The 17439-nt window shown below is 42.6% G+C and overlaps 1 protein-coding gene across 1 annotated transcript in view; it reads right to left on the bottom strand.

Moving 5' to 3' along the window:
* nudt6 (nudix (nucleoside diphosphate linked moiety X)-type motif 6) overlaps positions 1 to 17439 on the bottom strand; it is a 106662-nt gene that overhangs the window by 45366 nt on the left and 43857 nt on the right. The window contains exon 3 of the mRNA XM_073042832.1: positions 6189 to 6244. Within this exon, the coding sequence (XP_072898933.1) occupies positions 6189 to 6244 (56 nt within the window). The remainder of the gene's footprint in view (positions 1 to 6188; positions 6245 to 17439) is intronic.

Here is a 17439-nt window from a genome sequence, read left to right as displayed (position 1 = left end):
TCCACTTCTGATCCCTCTATGAGGATTGGTATGTGTTCCTTCGTCTTACCCCTCCTGAAGTCCACAATCAACTCTTTCATACTCTGTGCAGTAAATTAGAAAAATACTGCAGACAGGTTGGCTAATCCAAATTCACGGCAAGAATTGCATCAAGCAGCTTCGGCTGACTAAACTGACTTACTGGCTTCATTTACTCACTTTTATTTCCGGTGATAGAGATAATATCTGCCAAAGGGTGACTGATAAATGATTTTGGATTTCTTTTCAATAATATACGCCTCAAACTGTAGCAGGGCCAAAGTAATTCAGTAAATGCTGTAGCTCTTTCAAGATTCAATATTCAAATATCCAAAGTACATTTATTATCAAAGTGTGTCATGTATACAAAAAACAACCCTGAGACTCATCCTCCCACAGGCAGCCACGAAACTAAGAAACACCATAGAACCTGTTCATAAAAACATCGAAAACACCCAACGTGCAAAAAAAAGAACAAATTCCACAGATGACAAGGCAAGTGGACAACACATATAATATCAAACATCAAACCAGGAGTCCAGTAGGATTTAGTTCAGTTCAGCGACATGCCGCTAGCCTGCTACAGGCCCCAGGGCAAAGTGTTCTTTGCTGAAGCGCCCCAGTCTGCATCGATCGCCCCAATTAAACCACTGAAAACAGCAAAATAAAGAGTAACCAGAATCCAGGAACACATGCAACATGAACCTCAAAGTCTCGCAAAATGGGTCCACAGCCTGCCCAGTCAATCCTTGCAATGAGGATCCCGAGACCCCTGCACTTTCCTATGGCAGGAACTAGTGAGGGAAAGAGGAAGGCTGGTCAGATTCAGGAAGGCGGCTTTGAACACTCGCCTGTCCTCCGCTCTCGTTCTTGTTGACTCCAGCTCTTAAAGCTCTTGTGGGATGATAATAATGAGAAGAGAGCATGGCCTGGGTGGTGGGGGTCGTTGTTGATGCATGGTTCTTTCTTGTGGCAGTGCTCAATGGTGGGGAGAGTTTTGCCTGTGACGGACTAGCCAGTGAGCACAACTTCAGTCATTACGCACGTGAAGTCATTACCACGCGAGGTCATCAGTCGCCTAAACGCAGTGATACCCTAGCACCAGGGATCACTGGTTGGTGTCAGGTAACGCGGCTGGCGAGAAATGCCGATGCTACTGGCCTGGAGCACGGAAGATGGGCGCCGCCTCTAAACCTGTTTAGCACACCGAATGTTCGTGGGGAACCCGGTGCTAAAATATTTGCAGACGACCTAATTTGGGCTCAGGGTTTCGTAAGTAGACCTTACCTACCTACGGGGGTGGGGGGCGGGCATGCATCCTGTCGCATTCCTCGGTCGGTCAGTCGCTCTCTCCAGACTGCAACCTCCGCGGTCCCAGTACGGGGACCTCCATCCCTTACCGTGTCCTCTCACTGGTGTGTTGCAATGATTTTATATGTTCATATGAGGAAAATATGTGCTGTGTGTTTAACATCCAAATGTTACTTAAAATGTTATGATGCTATTGAGTTATAAATGAGTTATAATTGACTTATCACTATGTTCATGCAAGGAAAATATGCGCTGTGTGTTTAATATTAAATTCATTAGGTAAACTCTTTTAGAAACGAAATTGAGTGTATCAGCCATTTATAAGTGACTTATAGTTGACTTATCACCTATGTTCCGGTTGATATTAACACCCACACCGCCTCCCCCCTTTGGCCGGTCCGCAAGAATATTGTCAGTATTAAACCGGTCCGCGGTGCAAAAAAGGTTGGTGACCCCTGAGGTACTGTATCTGCATTCCTGAGAGTCAAGTTTGTATCGCCCTTTAAGCACTGCAGAAACTCACCAAGACTCCTTAGACAGAGCCTTACAAACCAAGACCTCTACCAGCTTGTAAGACCAGGGCAGCAAAATCATGGGCTGTCCAAGCCACACACCATCTTAACTTGGAAATATATTGACATTTTTCATCATTGTCAGGTTAAAATTCTGTAACTCCTGCCATTAAAGCATTACAGATATGGCCACACGTTAAGGACAGCAGTGGTTAAAGAAGGGAGCTCCCCATCACCTTCTCAAGGGCAGCTAGGTATGGATAATTAGGTTCTGGCGCAGCCCATGAAGTCAACATCTCCTGATTGAATATGCTAAAATACTCTGTTCTTGGTCTGGTCCAATGTTAATAGTTCTCTGTTTGTGCTTAGAGGAACATTTTCCAGTGGGACTGATGTGCCCAGCACTTCTCCGTGGCAAGAATGTGCTTTTTGCTCCAAATGAATTCCATGCTTCCTGATTTTTCTGTGCTTCCTCTCAAATAGACAGGCGAACTCACCACGCATATCAACTTACACGTGCATCAGCACTTTACTCTCTTGTGTTCTCTTGTGAGCCCCCTGATTAAGACCAGCACATAACCTTGAACTCTGGTCAGCTGCCTTTTAGATTCCATAGCTTTCTGACATAACTGCCTGGTATTTCATCACTGGAAACACTGCCTAATTAAATCTTTGTGCCTCTGCAATCTGAGTTGATGCATGGTGGTATAAAGTTCAAGGTCATTGTGTCCTTCTGTGTCCAGAATTTCTGTCCTTTGAACGTACAGTAATGGTGGCCTGTGCAGGTGTATGTGCAATAAAAATTCTAAAGGGCATAGTAGGAAGGATGCTGTTAAACTGAAAATGCCAGAGACTTGCATACCACAGGCAGACAATTCAGTGCTATGCAGGAAGCTGACATTGAAAAGCATTCACTGGCTACATGCTACCTTAACCTGTGATATCCTTGGGTGCTGCAGGCGTTGAACACCACTCTGTCACTGTCTTTCCTTGGGAAACAATGGGTCTGACTCTTAAACACAAGAGATTCTGCAGACACCAGAAATCCAGAGCAATGTGCTCAAGATGCTGGAGGAATTCAGCAGGAAAGGTAGCATCAGTGATAATGAATAAACAGTTGATGTTTTGGATCTAGGCCCTTCATAAGGATGGGAAAGACAGAGGTTTTATGCCAGAATAAGGTGGGGAGAAGGGAAGGAGGACAAGCTAGAAGGTGATAGGTGAAAGCAGGTAGGTGGGGGGGGGGGTAAAGTAAGAAGCTGGGAGGTGACAGGTGGAAAAAGCAAAGGGCTGGAGAATGAATCTGATAGGAGAGGGAAGTGAACCTTTGGGAAAGGGAAGGAGGAAGGGCACCAAGGGGATGTGACAGGCAGATGAGAAGAGTTAAGAGGCCAGAGAGAGAATAGAAGAAGAGGGAAGTGGGAGGGTGGAAAAATATTACTGGGAGGAGAAATCAATGTTCATGCATTAAGGTTGGAAGCTACCTATCTTGATGTGAGATGTTGCTCCTCCACCCTGTGAGTCACCTCATTGTGGCAGAAGAGGAGCTATGGACTGACACGTTGGAACGGGAATGAGGACAGGAATTAAAATAATTGGCCACCAGGAAATTCCACTTTTTGTAGATGGAGCAGGGGTGATCAACAGTTTTCCCCAATTTACGTCATGTCTCACCAAGGTCGAGGAGACCGCATTGGGTGCACTGGATATAGTAGACAACCCCACTAGATTTATAGGTAAAGTGTTGCCTCACCTGGAAGGACCTGAATGGAGGCAAGGGGGGATGTAAATGGGCAGGTGTAGCATTTCTGTTGTTTGCAGGGATAAGTGCCAAGAGGAAGGTTAGTGGGAAGGGACAAATGGATAAGAAAATCACAGAGGAAGCGATCCTGGGGAAAATGGAGAGCTGGAGGAGGTAAAGATGTGTTTGGTGGTAGGGTCCCATTGAAGATGGTGGAAGTTGTGCAGAATGATGTTTTGGATGCCGAGGATTTTGGGGTGGTGGGTGAGGGCAAGAGGAACTCCATCCCTGTTAAGGTGGAAGGAAGATGGGGTGAGTGTGGATATCCGTGAAATGGAGGAGATGTGAATAAGGGCAGTATCTATGATGGTGGAAAAGAAACCTTGTTCGTTAAAGAAGACAACATCTCTGCTGTCCTGGAAACAGATGTAACGGAGACAAGGGAATTGCATTTTTACAGGAGACAGGGTGGGAAGAGGTATAGTCAAAATTGCTGTGGGAATTGGGAGGTTTATAAAAGAAATTGGTAAATATTTTGTCTCCAGAGATATTGAGAAAGGGAAGAGAGCTGTTAGAAATGGACCAGGTGAATTTAAGGGTTGTGCGGAAGTCAGAGGCAAAGCTGATGAAATTGGTGAGCATGAAGCAGCACCAATGTAGTTTTCAATATAGTGCAGAAAGAGTTCGGGAGCATTACCAGGGAAGACTTGGAACATGCACTGTTCTAAGAAGATAGCCAATGAAAGAAAGGGCAGACATAGCTGGGCCCAATGTGGGTGTCTATGGCTACAACTTGAGTTTGAAGAAAGTGGGAGGAGCTGAAAGAGAAATTGTTAAGGGTGAGGACCAGTTCTAACTGATGGAAAAGGGGGATAGTGGAGGTGACCTGCTCGGGTCTGTAGTTGAGAAAGAAGCAGAGAGCTTTAAGGCCTTCTTGATGGGGGATAGAGTGTATAGGGACCCATCATCCATGGTGAATATGAGGCCATCAGGGTGAGGGAATTGGAAGTTGTCGAGGAGATCGAGAGCACGTTAAGTGTCGCTGATGTAGGTGGGATGAGACGGAACCAAGGGGGATATAATGGAATTGAGATATGTGGACAAGAGTTCAGTGGGGCAGGGAACTATGACATCGGTGGCAGTGGATGGAATATTTCCGGAGTTGATGAGGTTAGTGATGGTCTGTTGTGGGTTATTTTCAAGAGGTACAGTAAGTCTTGAATGTTCTCTCATATTTTGATCTGTTAACTCCCTTATGAATCTTAAACGTTTCAATAAAATTGCTTCCCATTTTTCTAAGCATGAGGGAGTATAGACTTAAATCATAAATCTGTCCTGATAAGACATTACCTCCCTATTCAGAATCACTCTAGTCCAGAAAATCTTTTCTGGAGTGTCCTCAATGATAAAATATCTTAATTTAAATAAGGTGACCAAAACTATACACAGTGTTCTAGATGTTGTCTCACTAGTTCCTTGTACATTTACTCCCAGACTTCCTGATTTTTATAGGCCAGCCTCCTTGGATTATATGGCAACATCCCATATCACCTCCTGCCTATGAATTCTAGCTTTCTGTGTTTTATGTATAAGGATTCTCAAACTGCTTTCTACTACAGCTTCCTGTAGTCTTTCTCCCTTAAATGATAACCAACCTTGTCATTCTCCTTTTCAAAGTGAACAATTCAGATCTTTTTTTCCCAAATTTTCTGTCTGGTCACTGAAGTTATCAATATCTCTCTAAACCGTTTGTATCCTCCTCACAGCTGCCTTCCTTACTACAGTCATATTCTTTACAAATTTAGCTACAGTACATTTGCTATTTCCTCTAAATCATTAATATATCTCGTAGCACTGATCTCTATGGCATTCCACAAGTTACAGGCTGCCAACCTGAGAATGATCCCTTTATCTTTAGCAGTTGTTTACTTTAAATTAGATTATCCTTTAAGGATGTTAATATACTAGCTCTAAAAGTACAAGCCAAGTAATATTTTGAGTGCTGCAACAGAGATCTGCTGTTTTGAACACTAACTTGCAAATTCAGACTACGTAGGTATAGATCTGAGTAATCAGATGGCAGAACTGATCACAATAAGTGAAGTATGTATAAAGTGACGATGAAATTGTTCGTCTAGCTCCTGTTTTCTGTACATTGTATGGAATTCCTAGATAGCATAAGACCATAAGACATAGGAGCAGAATTAGGCCACTCAGCCCATCGAGTCACTCTGCAATTCCATCATGGCTGATTCCAGATCCCACTCAACCCCATACACCAGCCTTCTCGCCATATCCTTTGATGCCCTAACCAATCAGGAAACTTATCAACTTCTGCATGCAGGCTTGTGTCCTAAACTATTTGGTTACTGATGTGTGTACGGTCAAAAGTTGAAATACTGTTGTGCTTAGGAAAACATTAAATTTTTGCCAGTGTACAATGGTAGTAATCAATTAACTAAATAGTATAAGAATAAGTGACTCATTAGATAAATTGCTAGCATCGATCACGCTGATGTCCTTGTGCCCCAAGAAGAAACCTTTTCTTGGAACACGTTCACATTTACTTGACAAGAATGTGACTACGTTAATATTATTCAATTTACCTTATTTTTGTCTTGCACAACCAGAACTTTACCAGTCACCTCATCAAGCACTGCACCTGCAGGATGACAAGGAATCAGTGAGCCTGGTGTAAAGCTACATGGATATAACAAAAGACTAACAAAAATCTTTGAAAACCACAAAAAGCTAAATTAGAACATCAATTTTATAAGTATATACACATTTGAAGACTGCTGTTACATTTCTGAATATTTTTACTTACAGTTATTTTACTGTTTATTCTAAAAATATTATCTTGTGTTATAATTCCCTAGATCTTCCTTAATATGCTCATAGTATACTGGCCAAGGTTCTGCCACTGGTGTAGGGAGGAATTTCTAAGATTTAAACTTCTTTGCTTGGAGTGTAGCTTCACAAACTGCACTGTGAAGTATGTTCGAGGTATACGGATCCAGAAGAAATTCAAATCTTCTCTTCAACCTGAGTTCAGTGAGACCTTCTCTCCCTGCTCTCCTTCTGTGATCTTTGCAGCTCTCTTGAATTTTCAAGCACGTGCTCACTCAGACTCGCCACCACAGTCGCGTGTCCTCCCTGGGAACTTGTCTTACTTCAATCCAGTCCCTCACCTGACACCTGCCAGCTTGTACTCCTTCTCTCCCCCACCTTCTTAATCAGGCTTTGGCCTCTTCCTTTCCAGTCCTGATGGATTATTTTGGGGTATATTGACTCTGCATGATGGTACATCCTTAAAATCAATCACAATCACTATTATAATACAGATAAAGTGGCAGGAAGGGGATGGTACATTGTTTTAACTCGGTTTTTGCTTATGGGGTAAATATTGGCCAAGTTGTCAGGGAGAACTGTCTTGCGCTTATTAGAATATTGCTCTGTGGTCTTAAATAATCACCTGAAAAAGATTATCTTGATTCTAAACCTCATCCAAAGGTAGCACCACCAGCATTGATATTTCAGGACAGCACTAAATGTGAATATAAATTATATATGCAAATTGCCTTTGCAGAAGAGCTGGTACAATAATGAGAAAGCATGATATTGAAGTGCCTCTTGAAGGTCTTACAGTAAATACAATATGACAGAGATAATTATACAATTTAATTTTTTGTTGTATTTATAGATAGAGATAAACAGGGTAAATGCAAATGGTAGCAAATTGTTTTGATGCAGTCTTATTTGATACTAGTCATCAATGAGATTGGTTCTGTTGCAGTCAATTAATTGATAACATAGCTTTCATGTCATCATGGACAGATCTAAGATATTTGGAGATGAAGTTCCACGGGCAGCTAAATTTAAGGAGGATTTTCCCCCATCCATCTTGATTAGACTCAGAGAGGTTGCTAAATGGGTGAAAAGTGATTGTATTGCTGTCTACATTTTTCTGAGTTGTGTGAAGAAAATCATGCAAGTTGTGCCTCAAAGGTACTTTCTGATTAAGGGAGCAGTTCTTAAGCACTTGGGGGAGGACCCTGTTGATGATATCCCTGTGGCAGAGAACACTGATAGCCCCCTCTGTGGTTACCATAGTGGACTTGTCTTCTTACCTAGGATAATCATGATTATAGCATCTCTCAGGCCCCAAGGGATATCCTCTTCTTTCCATTTGTGGGTTATGGGTTAATCATGACTGAAGTTCTCCACTGCTCAGGTTTAGGATTTCAGTGGGAATGCTGTTTTCTCTTGAGTCTTTGTAAATTTTGAGTTTGGACATTGCCTTTTTGTTGGTCAGGGCGTCAGCAAGTCTGACCCCAATAGGGTGCTGAGGGTTGTGTTTCCAAGCACCAGTTGAGGAGGCCTTTAAAGCATTCCTTCTAGTGGGCACTATTTCTTGGTGCTTTGTGCATCTACCCCTATTCTTGGTTCTCAGCAACGTGGGGTCTTGGCTGTTTGGACTGTAAATGTCTTTCACAGTGACGTGCAGCCTGCATACATCATGGAAATCTGCGGATTGCAAAGCCTCGTGCACCCTCTCCATCCATATAAATATACTCAATGACTCGGCCTCCACAACTGCTGTAGCAATGAATTCCACAGATTCACCACTCTCTGGCTAAAGAAGTTTCTCCTCATGTCCATTCTAACATGATGCCTCTCTATTCTGAGGCTGTGTGCTCTGGTCTTAGGCTCTCTTACCACAGGAAATATCCTATCTACGTCCACTCTATCAAGGCCTTTCACCATTCGACAGGTTTCAATGAGGTCACTTCTCACCCTTCTGAATTCTAATGACTAAAGGCCCCAGAGCCATCAAATATTCTTCATACGATCCTGGAATCATTTCATGAATCTCCTTTGATTTCTGTCCAATTTCAGCACATCTTTTCTAAGATAAGGGGTCCAAAACTGTTCACCATACTCCAAATGAGGCCTCACCAGTGCTTTATGAAGTCTCAACATTACATTCTTGCTTTTATATTCTAGTCCTCTTGAAATGAATGCTAACATCGCATTTGCCTTCCTCACCACCGACTCAACCTGCAAATTAACCTTCAGGAAATCCTGCACAAGGACTTCCAAGTCACTTTGTGTATGATTTGTGGAGGGCTATTTCAAGGGCAAAGAGACAATTTCGAATGAAGTTGGAGGTGACATCAGATGCATGACAACTCTGGCAGGGTCTGCAAGACATTACTTCCTACAAAGTGAAACCCAATAGCATGAATGGCAGCGATGCTTCACTACCAGATGAACTCAATGTCTTCTACTCACGTTTTGAAAGGCAGAACACAACTACAGCTGTGAAGGTCCCTGCTGCACCTGATGACCCTGTGATCTCTGTCTCAGAGGCCGATGTTAGACTGTCTTTAAAGAGAGTGAACCCTCGCAAGGTGGAAGGTCCCGATGGAGTACCTGGTAAGGCTCTGAAAGTTTGTGCCAACCAACTGGCTGGGAGTAGTCAAGGACATTTTCAACCTCTCACTGCTATGGGCGGAAGTTCCCACTTGCTTCAAAAAGGCAACAATTATACCAGTGCCTAAGAAGAATAATGTGAGCTGCCTTAATGACTATCGCCTGGTAGCAATCATATCGACAGTGATGAAATGCTTTGAGAGGTTGGTCATGACCAGACGGAGCTCCTGCCTCAGCAAGGACCTGGACCCATTGCATTTTGCCTATCGCCACAATAGGTCAACAGTGAGTGCAGTCTCAATGGCTCTCCACACGGCTTTAGACCACCTGGACATCACTGACGATACTGACGAACAAACCATTGTTGGTAGAATCTCAGGTGGTGATGAGAGGGCGTACAGGCATGAGATATGCCAACTAGTGGAGTGGTGCCACAGCAACAACCTGGTGGTCCCAACATATCAATGCAGTTATAAAGAAGGCAAGACAGTAGCTATACTTCATTAGGAGTTTGAAGAGATTTGGTATGTCAACAAATACACTCAAAAACTTCTATAGATGTATTGTGGAGAGCATTCTGACAGGCTGCATCACTGTCTGGTATGGTGGGGGGGGGGGGGGGGGGGGGCTACTACACAGGACCGAAAGAAGCTGCAGAGGATTGTAAATTTAGTCGGCTCCAACTTGGATACTAGCTTACAAAGTACTCAGGATATCTTCAAGGAGCGGTGTCTCAGCAAGGCAGCATCCATTATTAAGGACCTCCAGCACCCAGGACATGCCCTTTTCTCACTGTTACCATTAGGTAGGAGGTACAGAAGCCTGAAGGCACACACTCAGCAAGTCAGAACAGCTTCTTCCCCTCTGCCATCTAATTTCTAAATGGACATTGAACCCTTGGACACTACCTCATGTTTTTAATATATAGTATTTCTGTTTTTGCATAATTTTTAATCTATTCAATAAACATAAACTATAATTTATTTATTTATTATTATTCTATTTTCTTTTTTCTATATTATGTTTTGCATTCTGCCACTGCTAAGTTAACAAATTTCACATCATGTGCCAGTGATAATAAACCTGATTCTGATTCTTTTCACCTCAGTTTTTTGCATTTTCTCTCCATTTAGAAAACAATCAACTCTCTCCTTTCTTCTACCAAAGTGCATGACGATATACTTCCCAACACTGTATTCCATCCGCCATTTCTTTGTCCATTCTCCTAATCTGTTTAAGTCCTTCTATAGCCTCTCTACTTCCTCAAAACTACCTGTTCCTTCACCTATCTTTATATCATCCACAAACTTTGCAACAAAACCATTAATTCCATCATCCAAATCATTAACATATAATGTAAAAAGAATTGGTCCCAACACAGACACTTGTGGAACACCACTAGTCACTGGCAGCCAACCAGAAAAGGCATCCTTTATTCCCTCTCTTTGTCTACTGGCAATCAGCTGCTGCTTTATCCATGCTAGAATCCTTCCTGTAATACCATGGGCTTGTAGCTTGTTAAGCAGTCTCATGTGTGGCACTTTGTCAAAGGCATTCTGAAAATCCAACTACCAATTCTCCTTTGCCTATCCTGCTTGTTATTTCTTCAAAGAATTCCAAGAGATTTGTCAAGCAAGACTTTCCCTTAAGGAAACTATGTTATTTTATCGTGTACCTCCAAGTACCCTGTAATCTCATCCGTATTAATCAACTCCAATATCTTTCCAATCACTGAGGTCAGACTAACTGGCCTATAGTTTCCTTTCTTTTGCCTCTCTCCCTTCTTGCTGAGTGGAGTGACATTTGCAATTTTCCAGTCTTCTGGAACCACTCCAGAATCTGGTGCTTCTTGAAAGTTCGTTACTAATGCCTCCATGATTTCTTCAGCCATCTCTTTCTGATATTCACTCTTGCCTCACTTTTCCACTTTAGGTATCTGAAGAAACTTCTGGTATCCTCTTGAATATTATTGGCTAGCTTACTTTTGTATTCCGTTTTTACCTTCTTAATAAGTTTTTTAGTATTATGTTGGTTTTTAAAAGCTTCCCATTTCTCTAACTTCCCATTAATTTTTCCTCTATTATATGCCCTCCCTTTGGCATTTATATTGGCTTTGACTTCTCTTGTTAGCCTTGGTTGTGTCATTTTTCCCTTAGAACACTTCATTCTTCCTCTTTGGGATATATATATCCTGTGCCTTCTGAATTGCTTCCAGAAATTCCAGCCATTGCTGCTCAGCCATCATCTCTGCCAGTGTTCTTTTCCAATCAATTCTGGCCAACTCCTCCCTCATGCCTTTGTAATTCCCTTCACTCCACTGTAATATTGATACATCTGACTTTAGCTTCTCCTTCTCAAATTTCAGGGTGAATTCGATCATATTATGATCACCTGCCCCTCAAGGTTCTATTACCTTAAGATATCTAAACAATTCTGGTTCATTGCACAATGCCCAATGCAGAATAGCTGATCATCTTGTGGGCTCAACCATGAGTTACTCTAAAAAGCCACCTTGCAGCCACTCTAGAAATCCCCCTCCTGTAATTCAGCTCCAACCTGATTTTCCCAATCTACCTGCATATTGAAATATCCCATCACTCTTGTAACATCGCCCTTTTGGCATGTATTTTCTATCGCTTGTTGTAGGTATATGGAGGAATTTAAGGTGGAGGGTTATATGGGAGGCAGGGTTTAAGGATCGGCACAACATTGTGGGCCAAAGGGCCTGTGCTGTGCTGTATTGTTCTTATGTAATTTGTAGGCTATCTTCTGACCCTATGCCACTTCTTTCTAATGACTTGATTTCAATTTTTTTACCAACAGAACAATACTGCCCTCTCTGCCTTCCTGCCTATCCTTTCAATACAATGTGTATCCTTGGAGATTAAGCTTCTAGCTATAATCTTTCAGCCATGATTCAATGATGCCTACAACATCATGCCTGCCAATCTGAACCTGTGCTGAAAGTTTATCTACCTTATTCTGTTTACGGTGCACATTCAGATACAACACATTCAGTCGTATATTGACCCTTTTCAGTTTTGTCACAGCATGCTCAATCCTTTGGTTTCTAACTTTGTCTGAGGTCTTACCAACATCTGCCTCCACAACCTCTCCACCAACTGTTCTGGCACTCTGGTTCGCAACCCTCTGCAACTCTATTTAAACCCCACCGTGCAGCATGAGCAAACCTTCCCGTTAGGATATTAGTCTCCTCCATTTCAGTTGCAGACCATCCCTTCTGTACAGGTCCCACCTTCCCTGGAAGAGAGCCCAACAATCACAAAATCTTAACCCCCCCCCCCCTTAACTCTTTCACCACGTGTTAAACTGTATAATCTTCCTGAGATTACAACCCTGGAGGTCCTGCCCTTTAACTTAGCACCTAACTCTCTGAACTCCGTAGGCAGAACCTCATCCCTCATCCTACCAATGTAATTTGTACTTTCATGAAACATGACTTCTGGTTGTTCACCCTCCACTTAAGAATGCTGAGGACTTGATCCAAGATATCTTGGACCCTGGCACCCAGGAGACAACATAGCATCTGGGAATCTCGTTCTTGCCCATAGAACCTCCTGTCCATTCCCTATCATCACAGCGTGCCTCTCCTCCCCCCTTTCCTTCTGAGTCATTGAGGCAGACTCAGTCCCAGAGACCCAACCACTGTGACTTTCCTGTTAGGTCATCCCCCGACAGTATCCAAAGTGATATACCTGTGATTGAGGGGGATGGCCTCAGGAGTATTCTCTGCACTGGCTCCTTAACCTCTTTCCCCTTCCTGACTGTTACCCAGTTCCCTGTGTCCTGCATCTTGGTGTAACAACCTCTCTATGTTCTATCTATCACCCCTTCAGCCTCCCGAATGATCTGGAGTTCATCCAGTTCCAGCTTCAGCTCTTAAATGGGGTTTGTTAGAAGCTGCAGCTGGATGCACCTCTCACAGTTGTAGTGGTCAGGGATACTGGAGGTCTCACTGCCTTCCCACATCCCACAAGAGGAGCATTGCATTATCCTGCCTGACATCTCTACTGTCCTACCTGAGCAGATATAAAGACGAGAAGGAAAAAACTTTAGTTTATTTTCCCTTTGTTTTCTCTGAGTGAAGCCTCTCTTCACAGAAGCCTCGAAGATCTAAAGCCCTAAGATGACCACTCAGAGTACGTCCACTCAATTAATGGCCACTGTGACGATAGTGGCTGCGCTTGCCCCTGCCTTCCTTTAATTTGCTCTTACTGATCAATTCCAAATGCCAGCTGGTCACTGATCAAAGCTCTATTTCAGTGCCACGAACTGCTGCTGCCTTTTATCCTCGGGCAGTGGATCTGATTGAAGCTCCCTCCTCTCCAAACTTCCAGTGTCCGGATTGGCCACTGGTCAAAGCTCTATGACAGCATCAGAAAGGTAACCTCTCTTCCTAAATAAGAAAAGCTCTGAGACATAATCCAGGACATGATGAAAAGTATCCCTCCCTTCCTTTCTGAAACTCAACAAGTCTTACTGCTTGCAGAAGAACTTAGGATAACTCCAGCTTTTTATGAAGATGATTGGATGGGGTTTATTGGGGAACATCAAATTTCCAGTATCTCTTCTCAAATTGCGATCAGAAAGTATATTCTAGAAGTGGTGAATTTCAGTGATGTTGTAACATCAAATTTTTTGAGATTCCATGCAAAATATTCTCCTTGGGTTCAATGTCACCAGCCGCGATAAGGAAGCCCTTTACAGATGTGGCACCTCTGGCAAAAACGATTGATCTGATGCAACTTCAATTCAGCCATGTGTGCTGAGATGGGACCCCCTTTCTTTTCCCTTTCTGAATTCTGTAATCAGCAAAGGCTTTGGTTCTAAACGTTTCAGCGTTATTTTTACAATTGCAGCAAAGCTAATTTCTGATGGTTTGGTTGGAGCAGTCAACTGCGAAGCAAAGAGTAAGCCTTTAAACCTAATGAACTCAGCAAAATAGGTTCTTGCTTCTCATTGGCTTTTTTATACTGTACCGATAGCTCAGAATACATGAGCCAATTAGCTGTTGTGTAGCCAAACTCGTCAATCTTTTCAATGTAGCCAGCCATTTCTGATTTTTTAATGATTATTATCACCCAGTACTCATTCTTTCTGAATCCCAAATGCTTCCAATTATGGCCTTTGTTTAAACTCGATGTCTTTCCATCCGAAGAACATGTGCTTTTTGTAACTCGACCATTCCTCACTGCATTTTATTTTATTTCAAACATGTACTTAACAGGTCAGTAACTGTGTTGGGTTTGATTTTAAAATACCTCGTTGCCAATGTTATGTTTTGTAACTTCAAAACGTTAAACTAATTCAAATGAAGACACAGGAGTCTGAAAATGCAGGTGTACCTTTTAGTTTACTTTTGGAGAGGTGCACATGTGACCAAGATGGCGGCACGACGCAGTTTGCAGCGGCCACTTCTGAACTGATATCTGTTATTTGTTAAGCGGGGTGCCGTGCACAATCCTAATCTGATGAAAAACGGACGTGGGAGCACGGAGGAACATCTGGAAATCTTCAGGAAGGCCTTCTTCATTGCTGCTGCTGTTGTGAGGTCTGGGTCTCTGCTGAGAAGAACAGGCCCTCACTCCTTGGGGTCACGTTGCCGATGGCCATTGGTGGGGGTGTTGTAGTGCGCTCGGCAGAGGATGGTACTCAGGCTGTGCTGGAGGGGATGGTCGGATGCTCGGAGGTTCGAAGGACTCGGAGTCCGCTGCGGTCGGGGCGCTTTCACTGTGTGCTGCATCTGCGAGGCTGAGTCCGGCGCCGTGGAAGTCCATAGCGGGGGTATTCCCTTCTGCCGCCTGCGTGGGGTGACGAGTCTATCGGGACCCTGAGGACTTGTGGAAACTGTGTGGTGGTTTCTTTAGAACTTATAGTCTTTTAACATCTTTGGACTATTTTTACTGTGCCCATGGTCTGTTTTTTTTTATCAATTATGGTATTGTCTGCACTGTTGTAACTTTATGTTAACTATAACTATATGTAACTATGTGGTTTTGTGTAGGTCTTGTAGCTTTAGTTTTTGGTTTGTTGGGTGGTAGAGTTGGTCTCTTGACTTGGTGCGTCTGGGTAATCTTGTTTTGTCTGGTGGGTTTGGAGCTCCTTTCCGGGGAACGTGCTAAGATGGTAGTGCGATATTAATACGTGACAGCCTCTCCGGACTCTGGATTTGGGGATTACCAAAAGTTATGTGGATTTTCTGGTGTAGTCTGTTTTGTCGTGTGCTTTTGTGATAACATTCTGGAGAACGTTGTCTCATTTTTTAACTGCATTGCATTTGTGGTTTCTAAATGACAATAAACTGAACTGAACTTATGTCATTTAGAAGTGTAATGATGTATGCAACTAATAAATTTTTACATATAACCCGTAATTAATTATTTAAATGACCAAGAATGGGACTCAGTTCTCAAATCGGTTAACTCAACCTCCCTTTGTGCTCGCCATTGCCTCTTACAGTTTAAGATTGTTCATAGAGCCCATATGTCTAAATCTAAACTATCTCGATTCTACCCTGCATTAGTCCGCTCTGTGATAAATGCAAGAGGGGCGTGGCCTCTCTCATCCATATGTACTGGCTCTGTCCTAGCTTGGAGAAATTCTGGAAAGATGTCTTCACTACATTGTCGGGTATTCTGAATCAGCACCTAGAACCTAACCCCTTAATTGCTCTGTTCGGTTTTTGGGGCGAGACAGATTTATGTCTGGGTCCGACCAAATGCCGAATACTATCCTTTGCCTCTCTCCTGGCAAGACGCTTGATCCTCCTTAGATGGAGAGATGTTGCCCCGCCCACTCATGCGCAATGGCTTAATGACATTATGGCCTGCTTGGACCTCGAAAAAATTCATTATTCAGTTCTTAATTCGGATCTAAAGTTCCATAAGGTCTGGGGACTTTTTATCGAGTACTTTCATAACCTTCCTCTTGACTAGGGTTTTTTTTCTTCTTTTCGGTCCCTTGCTTTCAGCTCCTTTTTTTTTCTGGTAGTAGGCATTATTATCCTCTGTTGCTAAATGTATTCACAGTCTGGGAGTTTGACTGTCCGGACTTATACTCTTTATACTGTGTGGTGGTTGGTCTGGAGTTGTTGTTGTTTTTTTCTTGTGTTGTGGGGCTTGGGGAGGACACTAAGCTCACTTGTCTTTAATTTAGGTGCTTTTTTGTTAAATTCTCTTCCTTTGTAGCATATTGTTATTGTATGCTTAATCTTGCACTGTATTAATACTCCTCATTGGGATTTGGGGTTTTTAATTTTGTAAAATGTTTTGAAAAACTAATAAAAAAAATTTAAAAAAAAAAGACCAAGAATGCTTAATCAAACTATATACTGTATTGTTTAGGGAATAATGACAAGAAAAGAAAGTCTGTACATGTTCAGTACAGACACAACCATCGTAGCTCTTCTGGGAATGCTGATGCTGCCTTGGCGTTAGCCGATGACGATTCTCCCGTGATCTTTAAGTGCTTGAGCTTTACATAGCTAGCCAGCCATCCCTTACTAGCCTTAAATTCCTTCCTCTCGCTCACAACACAAGTAGCGAACGAACTAGACGTGAAGCGAACAATGCTCAAACAACAAGTGCTGGAGAGAGACTGAGGATCTGTGAAATGGCGGGAGGCTACAGCAGGGTATGCCTACACATCACTTCACTCACATGGATTCAGCATGGTGCTCGGTGCGTGGCAAATTCAAGTTTTGCTTTTTGGAAACTTCTGGAACATTTTTTCCAAATATTTTCGATCCGCGGTTGGTTGAATCCGTGGATGCGTAACCCGCGGATACGGAGGGATGACTGTATACACAAATATTATTGAAATATTAAATACACAACAATTTGCATGGTACTTTTTGGCATCTTCTACCCTTCTCCAAAGTTACAGATAAAGATTAGCTTTATTTGTCACATGTGCATACAGAGAAATGAATCATTTTTGTTAGTGACAAGTACAGTCTGAGGCCGAGCTGGGGACACAAGTGCCGCAATGCTTCTGGCACAAACTTAGCATGCCCACAACTTATTAACCCATATTTCTTTGGCAGGTGAGAGGAAACCAGAGCACCTGGAGAAGACCCACATAAGCCATGGAGAGAACATAAAACAAACAGCAGCAGGAATTGAAGCACAAGCACTGGTGCTGTAAACCATTAAGCTATTAGACAAGAAAACTGCAAACACAGTATGTGATTAATATTTAAGATAAAGTGCAGTTCCATCCAGCACCAGTACAAATATTGTATCTTCCATTTTAAATATCTAAATTTTGAGTTAAGCATTTAAACTTCCCCCATTAGGGGCATTAAAAACTGTTAGAATTTTAAAATAAAGCAAGGGGTTGTTAGGTCTGTTAGGTCATAGAAAAAATGTTACAAACTAATGAATATCCATTCAATAACTC

This window comes from Hemitrygon akajei, chromosome 4 (assembly GCF_048418815.1).
Source record: "Hemitrygon akajei chromosome 4, sHemAka1.3, whole genome shotgun sequence".
Lineage (NCBI taxonomy): Eukaryota > Metazoa > Chordata > Chondrichthyes > Myliobatiformes > Dasyatidae > Hemitrygon > Hemitrygon akajei.
This window is presented reverse-complemented; position numbering and strand designations above follow the sequence as displayed.